Source organism: Zea mays, chromosome 4 (genome assembly GCF_902167145.1).
Source record: "Zea mays cultivar B73 chromosome 4, Zm-B73-REFERENCE-NAM-5.0, whole genome shotgun sequence".
In the NCBI taxonomy this organism is placed as follows: Eukaryota; Viridiplantae; Streptophyta; class Magnoliopsida; order Poales; family Poaceae; genus Zea; species Zea mays.
Window position 1 is genome coordinate 47570866 of NC_050099.1, and position 9977 is coordinate 47580842.

At 41.2% G+C, this 9977-nt stretch overlaps 1 protein-coding gene across 1 annotated transcript; it reads left to right on the forward strand.

Annotated features, from left to right (window-relative positions):
- Window positions 1-7881: 7881 nt before the first annotated feature.
- LOC100284838 (pollen allergen Phl p 2) lies at window positions 7882-8499 on the forward strand. Its single transcript, NM_001291534.1, has one exon. The coding sequence runs from the start codon at window positions 7940-7942 to the stop codon at window positions 8300-8302; it is 363 nt and encodes a 120-aa protein (NP_001278463.1). The 5' UTR covers window positions 7882-7939; the 3' UTR covers window positions 8303-8499.
- Window positions 8500-9977: the final 1478 nt, after the last annotated feature.

Below are 9977 nucleotides of genomic sequence, written 5' to 3' on the forward strand. Positions count from 1 at the left end.
ATGCTATTAGTGATCTGCTTATCTATCAAATTGTATCAATTGGTGTTTTTCAATTGATATTTTTCATACATGATCACTAGTTGTATAATCCATACTTGTGCAATTTTCATGCTGCCTCTTGTTATGATAAGAAAATGCTAGGTGACATCTAGACTCCAGGTATCAAGATTTATCTTTCAATTAGTATGACAATATTCATTTGATATCTTGGACCTATGTCATAATTATGCCAACAAGAGATTGCAAAATGAACTCTAAATACAACACAAGTGTGGAACACCCCTTTGAAAAGGTAAAACGTAAAGGTACATCACTTATGGCACTTCTCCATTACCTTTGTGCCATATAAGGACCCTTTTCATGATAGTGTGTTCAAATCTTGATTAATCATAATTTCTACCCTTTATATTCTTTATATCTTTTTTTTGGAGATTTATGACAAAGGGGGAGAAATTTTGCATTAAAGCTTACCTTTAGTCTTATGTAACTAAGTGTTAGAAGACTTTAAAAAGGGGAGAAATAATTAAAAAAAGGGGAAGTCATAAGAAAAACATAAGATGTAGAAAGTTGATGAGTGCATACTATGTCATGAGCATCACGTTTATTTTATGACGCACTGCATCCTATGAATAGTATGATATAAGTTGTCTCCATACTTTGACCCAAATATGTGCTTTTGGCATTTGAGTACAAAATTGGTATTTTCTGAAATGCACATATTTAGGGGGAGGAAACTATATCATAGGATTCAAAATCTTATTTATCAAATCTTATGTAAGCTTTAAATGTGTTGTCATCAATCACCAAAAAGGGGGAGATTGAAAGTGCATTCATCCCTTTTGTGAGTTTTGGTGATTTGGATAACAACACATTTAAAGGTCTAACAAATTTGCTAAGTGTTGAACAGGGAATTCAGTATGATGAACATACTTGAATAGTGTATAATGATCAGTGAACAAAGTTCAACACAAGGTCAAATAACCAGTGAGACAATGCAAATGGATATAATATGGTCTCTATATTGGTTTGAATATATGGACAAGTCCTGAGAAATCACTATGCATAAATATGATCATAATAGAGGTTGAAGTGATTAAGAGGATTGGTCAAGCCAAAGTGAACAAGATATGAGGAATCGTGAATTGGCTTGACCATATTACTATTAGTCCATATATGAATATATGAGAATCAAACTAGAGCTTGATTGATCTTAGCAGTTATATCTAGATGACATTCAAGCAAGGTTCACAATATTGAAGAAATGATTCTCTCAATGGATGCTCAATAGGATGTGACTCAAGAATGGCTTGATAGGGTGAAGATAGCAAGGAAAGGGCTTCGAGGAACTAAGCGAAGGTGAAGGCCAAGCGACGGCTTGTAGACCGAGGTACCATGGCTAAGGTGAAGAAGAGAGTACTTGCACTAAGTCGATGAACTAATCAGCTATGAAGAGTTACAACATGTTGATGCATCAGCAAGGTGACTTGAAGCCATGATTTGAACTCATATATGGTGAAATGGCACAAGTCATAGGCTCGATTTGTGTTTGCTTCAAAAGGTGAGACAAAGATGTTTGTGATCCTTATGAAGCAACACCATGGAGAAATCACACTTGAGACACCAATGACTCAAGGAGTTTACTTAATTATATTTTATTTAACTTGAGTATAGGAATCGTCGTACTATCAAGGGGGATCCAAAAAGAAGGTTGGTGTTGGTACAAAAGCTCAAAAATCCTTGATCCAAAACTTCCATTTTACCCTTGTTAATCCTTAGTGAAAGTATGTAGTACAACCTTTTAAAGTCTATCTTGGTCAAAATTGATTTTTGGAAAAACAGGTTCAACCGGTTTTAAAACCGGTTCAACCGGTTTTTGCACTGTTCACTTTTTTCTGCCAGTCTGCTGTGTCAGCCAAAAAGCTGTGCGCAGCTTTTTGAAAACCGGTTCAACCGGTTTTGGGACCGGTTCATCCGGTTTTTGGGCAGAAAAGTCAAAAACGGCTAGTTTTGGAGCCCCAGTTATATACTCACTCCTACCTCTCTCCCCACAGGAGAGCACGCACAAAACTTCATTCCCAACCTGAGAAACACCTCCCACTCTCTCTCACACACCTCTTGCCTCTCCCATTTCAAATCTTTGGAGAAGAAATCTTTGAGTGAGTTTGAGAGCTGCGGTTTTTGTGCTTCATCTCCAAATCTCTCTTACTCTTCTTCATTCGAGCTTTGGTACTACATCGAGTTCTTTGTGGATTCATTACTCTTGGAGCTTCTAGCTCCTAGACGACTAGGTGTCTCTTGTGAGTCTCCAAATCTTGTGGAAGACCACAAGAAAGTTTGTATTACCCGCTCGTTTGAGCAAAGATTATTGTGTGGGATTGACCTCTGTGGTTGGCAAAGGGAGGATTAGGGTTGAAAGAGACCCGGCTCTTTGTGGGCGCCTCAACGAGGAAGTAGGGCACCTTGGTGGTGTGACCGAACCTCGGGATAAATCTTGTGTCTCTTGTGTTCTTGCTCATTGTGTTTGTTTGTGTTCTTCGTTCTCTCACCATTGCGTGGAAGATTTGTTTATATATATTTGGTGTGTGGATTTTGAGAAGTGCCCTTCTCAGATCTACTATTTTGAACCCTGTGGATCAACTAGAACATCTCATTTCCAAAGTTAACTGGGTGAATTTCGAGATCAATTCAGTTTTACCCAGTTTGCTTCTAGTTTTTGTTGAAAAAGTTTTAACTTGCCTATTCACCCCCCCTCTAGGCAACTTTCAAGGATATATGATCTTCAGACGAAGGTCAAGAAGGGCATACCTTCATCATTTCAGTGAATGAAATATAAATAAAGACATATGAAATACAAAGGAATATAAACAATCATTACAAATCATTATATTATTTACATTATCGTTTTATAAACATGGATAAACATCAATGATATTTATATTACATTTATACCTTCGGTTTGACAGAAGATGGAAAAGCGAGAGTGACGCGAGAGTGATTATAATTCAGCGTGAACAGTACGGGGGTACTGTTCATCTATTTATAGGCATGGGACGCAGCCCGGACAAAATTACATCCATGTCCCTGATAATTAATTATAATCATATTACAGATTATCAGGGGCTATACAGTCTTTTCCTCTTTAAGTTGGTATCGTCCTTCGTCTTTAGCATGTCACCATGCCGAAGCTCCTTCAATCGTAGCTTTGACTTATATCTTCATGTCACACCTGCTTATGTATTGTCCTACCGAAGGTGTTTTTGCTTAGAGGACCTTCGACGAAGAAGAAGGCCCCCAACAGAACCTATCATAGACAGGTATGCCTTTTGATCAACGGACTTACCTCCTTTGTCGAGGTCCAAGTGTCCGTCCGTTCCCATCGGCGTCTTAGAGGGCTTTGCATCCTTCATCCCAAACCTCTTGAGTAAGTCTTGAGTGTACTTCGTTTGAGAGATGAAGGTTCCTTCCTTGATTTGCTTTACTTGGAATCCAAGGAAGTAGTTCAACTCGCCCATCATAGACACCTCGAATTTCTGCATCATTACCCTGCTAAACTCCTCACAAGACTTTTGATTAGTAGAACCAAAAAATATGTCATCAACATATATTTGGCATACAAACAAATGACCATTAAAAGTCTTAGTAAAAAGAGTAGGATCAGCTTTCCCAACCTTGAAAGCATTGGACATAAGACTGATTATAAGAACCACAAGAGTAAGGGAGGGAACAGAAACACACACAAGAACTAGAGTCGCAACAATAACACGCACACAAGTCAAGAACTGAGCACTCAAAACAACGCAGCGGAGCCACAGCTCAAAGAAGTGCTCAAATCTCAAATGCAATGAATAGAATGCGTGCTTGCAGAGTCTAGGCATCTTAGGATGTTCAATGGAGACTTGGTGTAGTGCTCCATGCGCCTAGGGATCCCTTTTATAGCCCCAAGGCAGCTAGGAGCCGTTAGAGTTCCATTTGGAAGGCTTTGGTTGCCTTCTGTCTGTGGGCGCACCGGACAGTCCGGTGCACCACCGGCCAGTGAACAGTGCGTGATCTCCTTCCTTTTCTAGCAAAGACGATCGTTGCCAGCCACGGCCCATGTGGCACACGCACTGGACTGAGCCACGTGTCACCCGCTGATCGCTCGGTCGACCGCTGGTCGGGCGCGCGGCTGGCACACCGGACAGTCCGGTTAATTATAGCCACGGTGCCCTCAACATTTTCCCGAGAGTGACCTGTTCGCCAAGGCGCCAGCCTAGGCACCGAACACACACATGCTGGTGCAAGTTTGGCTAGACTTAGCCAAACTTCTCCAATCCAATTTCTCTCGATTTGACAAGGTTCCTAGCACTTAGTAGAATAATGTTAGTACCAAAAACAATTTACTAAGTCTAGCATCATACCTTGCTTTTTCCATTTGCATATCTTTGATACTTAGCTTATATCAAACAAAACAATATGTGTTGAGCATCTCATCACTAAAACATTTATAGAAATGGCCCAAAGGCACATTTCCTTTCAGTTTTTTTGTTGAGTTGTTTTTACAGGATCACCTATTCACCCCCCTCTAGGTGCTCTCAATTGGTATCGAAGTCGTTCTCTTCATCAAGGGACTAACCGCCCAAAGAGATGGATCCCAAGGGCAAGGGGGTGGTGATCAACGACAAATAGAAGGAGACTCTCAACATAAATGAGCCAAAAGGTGACAAGCCCACCGACTCGTGCTCAAACAACAAAAGGAAGGATGGGAGGAAGAAGAGACACATCAAGAAAATCATATACTACGATAGTGACACCTCCTCTTCTGCACCAAGGAATTAGCCTTTATGAAAGGGAAATGTACCCTTGGGCCATTTCTAAATGTTTTGGTGATTAAGTGCCTAACACATCACTTTGAACTAACATGCTACTGTGAGTATGAGCTCAGAGTCAAAGAAAAGGAAATTGGAAGTCTTGGAAGAAAGTTGAACATCCTATACAATTGGAGAAACTAAGGTATGATTCTAGCACTTAGTAAAATGTTTTGGTATTAACTATGTTCTACTAAGTGCCAGGGAACTTCTCAAAATGAGAGAAATTCAATTGGAGAAGTTTGGCATAGGGTAGCCAAACTTGGACCAGTCTACGGTGCACCGGACTGTCCGGTGCGTTTCCGGTGCTCAGGCTGCATACCCAGCGAACAAGCCACTCTCGGGAAAAAGCCAGGGTGCCGCGGCTATAATTCACTGGACTGTCTGGTGTGTCAGCCACGCGCCTGGCCAACAGTCGACCGTGCGATCAGCGGGCACCACTTGGGCTCGGCCAACGGTTACTAGGCCGCACCGGACTATCTAGTGTGCCACCGGACTGTCCGGTGTGCAAAGGGACCAGAGGGTGGCAATAGCCGGCTTCGCCAAATAAGGAAGGTATCGTGCACTGTTCAATGTCCGGTGGTGCTCCGGACTGTCTAGTGCGCCAACTGACAGAAGGCAATCAGAGCCTCGCTAATGGAGCTCCAACGGCACCTGTGTCCCTTGGGGCTATAAAAGGGACACCTAGGCGCATGGAGCACTACACCAAGCATCATTTGAACATCCTAATACACTGAGACATTGCGATCATGCTAGAGCTTTGATAGTTTGAGATTTGAGCAAGAGTTTGAATTGTAATTCAACTATGTTGTTTCTTATGCTCCTCTCTCAACTTGTTAGTGTGTTTTGCTATGATTTTTGTCTCTTGTGTGCGGTTCTACTCCCCCTTACTCTTGTGTTCATTTGAGATCAAATTGTGTAAGGCGTGAGGGACTCCAAATTGTGGAGATTCCTCACAACAGAAAAAAGTTGAGATAAGAAATAGAACCGTGGTACTCAAGTTGATCAGTGGATCGCTTGAGAGGGGTTGAGTCCATCCCTCGTCCATTGGGACACCACAACATGGATTAGGCAAGCATTTTACGCTTGACCAAACCACGGGATAAAATCGCCATGTCATCTGTCTTTATACCTTATAGCGATTCTACTCTTTCTTATAGTTCACTTCACTTCATAATTGCTCTAAGTTTAATACTCACCTTGTGAGAGCAATTAAGTGAAGAAGTTCACTCCTCTCATCTTCTTCATTCAGACTTGGCTCTTGCTTTCACTAATCCAATATTAGTCCAAGTTTGTTTTGTTGAGTTGTTTTTATAGGATCAGCTATTCACCCCCTCTAGGTGCTCTCAATTTGGTACTGTCGAAAACGGTCATTCATGGTCGTTTTTCGGCCAAAAATATTGGTCGTGTACTCATGGACCTTTGGTGAGAGGCTCCTATTACTTACCCCATACATATTACCTTGCTAAAATTTAGTTTCTTGTGTTTTTGGCAGAGCATTTATTCATGTAAAATCTATAGGTGTTAGCATTTAGTATTGCCGAAAACAGACGTTCAAGCCTGTCATGGGTGTAGTAAATCCAAAGGACTCATTATTTATGAGTATAAGCTAGCTAGAAAATTATTGTCTTAGCTCGGTGGTGGCTCAAGAATGTGTGATACTCAATAGATCTAGACATCAAAAAAACTTGAATTCAGTAAACTAGCTAACAAAAAAATGTGAAACATGAAAACTGGCCTGATATCATGGGATGTCCAAAATTTACACAAGAAAATGGATTTGTTGGGGACTTGTTCTCAAATGGTATGAGTTAAGAACAAGGCAACACAAATGTTAATGGTTAAAGGCGTTCGTCCTTCGAAGCATTATCTCCCTTAGGATATAATGATCTTCAGACGAAGGTCTTGAAGGGTATACCTTCGTCATCCCAATATATAATAGAAAGCAGAAGTATAAATTACATATAAAGAATATGAATAGGCATCTCAAATCATTAGATCATTTATATATTTATTGAATAACCATGAATGAACATTAATGATATTGAATTACACTTGTACCTTTGGCTTGACGGAAGGCAAAAGTCTGAGAGTGACGTGCGAGCGGTTACAAGTCAGCGTGAACAGTACAGTGTTACTATTCATCTATTTATAGGCACAGGACGCAGCCTGTGTAAAATTACATCCATGCCCTTGACATTTATTATTGACTAAGGGCAAACTATCGAGGACTAGACAACCTTTTCCTCTTTAGGTCGGTTTCATTTTCCACCGCTAAGCCAAAGCTTCTCCATCCGTAGCTTCGGAACTGGTTGGTCCTTCTCCCAGATCGCGCCTTTCATTCCACGCGCACCTTCATCTCAAGGCCGAAGGTTCCTGTGAAAGTATATTATACTTGGAAAACATGTTAGTCGTGTTTCTGAGGACCTTCGGAAGATGAAGGCCCCCAACAGGATTTAAGAAACAACACATGCTTGAGTGCCAAGTTTGCCATGTTTGACATGTCAGAACCAACAAAAAGTCGAGAAATCATAATCCAAAAAGAGCAAAAGGAGTGGAACAAGAGTGAAGGTGATTTGTTGTTTATAGTTTACTTTATTTTATAAAAGAATTTAAAAAGGGAGTTGGAAAAGAGTGAATGAGGTTTATTGTCTATAGTTTTTAAGGGGCATGGAGTGGGACAAGAGCGACAGTGATTTGATGTTTATAGTTTTTTAAAGATGATTTGATGTTTATAGTTTTTATAAGGAAATAAGTAGAGAACTGATGATGACTACATGCTTTTGCTTTTTGTTTCTTTTCTTTTGAGAGGAGTGCATGTCATGCGTTTGTTTTGAACTTTTGCATGAGAGGAAAAGAGCTAGGACCTACTTATAGCAATTGTGTACACGTGTTAGTCTTTGAACTAGCTGGCCAGGGTTTTTTCAAGGAACAAAAATAGGACGGCCAGCGATGTCTGTGGCGTGCCATACGTTAATGTCTAGCTTCCTTGCCTCCATTGTCCATAAATACATGAGCATCTGCAACATCGATCTCCACACACACACATCCATCAAAGAAACAAGCGCACAAGATCAAATACCTCGCCGCCAACAATGGCCTCCAGGTCCTCCATCCTGCTCGCCATGGTGATGCTGGCTGCGCTATTCGTTGTTGGTTTGTGCACCACCCCCCTCACCTTCCAGGTCGGCAAGGGATCCAAGCCTGGCCACCTGATCCTCACCCCCAATGTTGCCACCATATCCGACGTGGAGATCAAAGAGCACGGTGGCGATGACTTCTCCTTTACGCTCAAGGAGGGCCCGACTGGCACCTGGACGCTCGACACCAAGGCCCCGCTCAAGTACCCCCTTTGCATCCGCTTTGCTGTCAAGTCCGGCGGCTACCGCATCGCCGACGACGTCATCCCTGCCGATTTCAAGGCCGACACCACCTATAAGACCACACTCAGCATCTAATCAATCTCTGGTGATGAATTAGATTTCAAAAGAGCTCATCTAGCGCACATGTTAGCAAGACAATATTATTTTTTCTATGGTTATTTTGTGGAACCAAACCACCCAAGAAATAAGTGATGCTAGATGTACCTTCTGACCTTGTTGTATTGGGTTGATATTATTACATAAACTAAATACATTATTTATTTAAGATTTTAGGAGAAATATGTTGATCTGGTCCACCTTCATTATCGAGATGGTTGTAAATTACATTTTCCAATGTTTTCATACTTATGAAATGCTTTGTGACACGACCACGCCATTAAGCAACACGTTACAACCCCCAAGTCATACTACATCAACTCAAGTACAACCAACATCATCACCAATCCAAGTCTTTGATGGACCAATTACACGTAGCCGAGCTAAGAAGCTACAACAAGAGGTGCACACGCTACTTTATAAATTTCAATTAAACACTAATGAGAACTTTATGCTACCTAAGTCGTGTATGTTGATATTACATAGGTTCACCAAAGAGGAAGGACAAAACATATCAAGGGCGAATCAGCAAGAAGAGCTATGTTCGAGTCAGTCCAGCGCAACAGAACCGTCCAGAAGAAACAGTCATATCTTTTGATTCCCAAAAGCTATGAAGGCCCATAAGTATTTTTTGGAAAGCTCTTGAAGTCTAGTTTCCAATGCTTCTAAGGCCGACTTAATCAAATCTACCAGAAAGGCAGCCGACCTACTTTAGTGCTGACTGGTCAGAAAGTCAACAGTCTGTTTGATGACCAAGTTTTTGTATTAAACTGCATCATCTACGAAGTTTCTTTAAGCATGCTATACATGGTGAGAAAGCTTATCAAGTCAACTTTCCAACACATCCAGCCCCACCTCATTTGTAGATTCCTAGGAGAAGTTATTATCAAAATACTAAAGGTTGTGCAGAAGTCAAACAGCCATACGGAAATCAGCTCTGCAGAACTCTCGAAGAGGCTCCTTCACATTAGCACGTGAAAATACTTTTGTTTCGTGTTTATACCTCTCTAAGGCTGGTTGTTACTAGTAAAAATACCCCCTATGTCTATGATGTAAGGCAACTTTTGATAATCTAAAAACAGAACCCTTTTGTTCAGTTGTGTGCTAACAAATATTGAGAGTGATCTCTACCCATTTGCTCTTGTGAATTCTTTCGCGGGATTGCAGAAGCAGCAACTTTATCTGCTCCCAAGTGTTGCTCCTACTCCCTTTGAGGTATCCTCGATTGATTGTAGGCTGTGTTGGTTGGTTCTTTGAGAGTGTGGTTGGGCGAATCCTCGATTCAGGTTGCCGATTAAAGACGGTGGTTGGCTTCGAGTTTTATTTGTTAGGTTGCACTAGTTATCGCTGCTTGCAGCAAGTTATCTTGGCTTCTTGGAAGCTAGTTATCTGAAGATTGATCCTACGTCGTGAAGATCGGGCATCGTGATGCATCATTTGGTATCAAAGCCTCAGTTGCCACGGTAGAATTCTTTACCCCTAGCTACATCTATTTTGTGTTCGTCCTATCCACCAAAAAGCCATAAAATATTTTTGCCATAGCCCTTTGTTTCAATCTATTGTTCCAGTGAGTTTTGTTAAGTTTTAGTCCTTAGAGTCTTTGTTTAGTTGCTGGTCACTCTATCCTTTGTGTTCCCTTTGAGCCTCTTATATA

Bases quoted from the DNA above. Each gene is read 5' to 3' on its own strand.
- LOC100284838 (NM_001291534.1), top strand. From the start codon at position 7,940: ATGGCCTCCAGGTCCTCCATCCTGCTCGCCATGGTGATGCTGGCTGCG.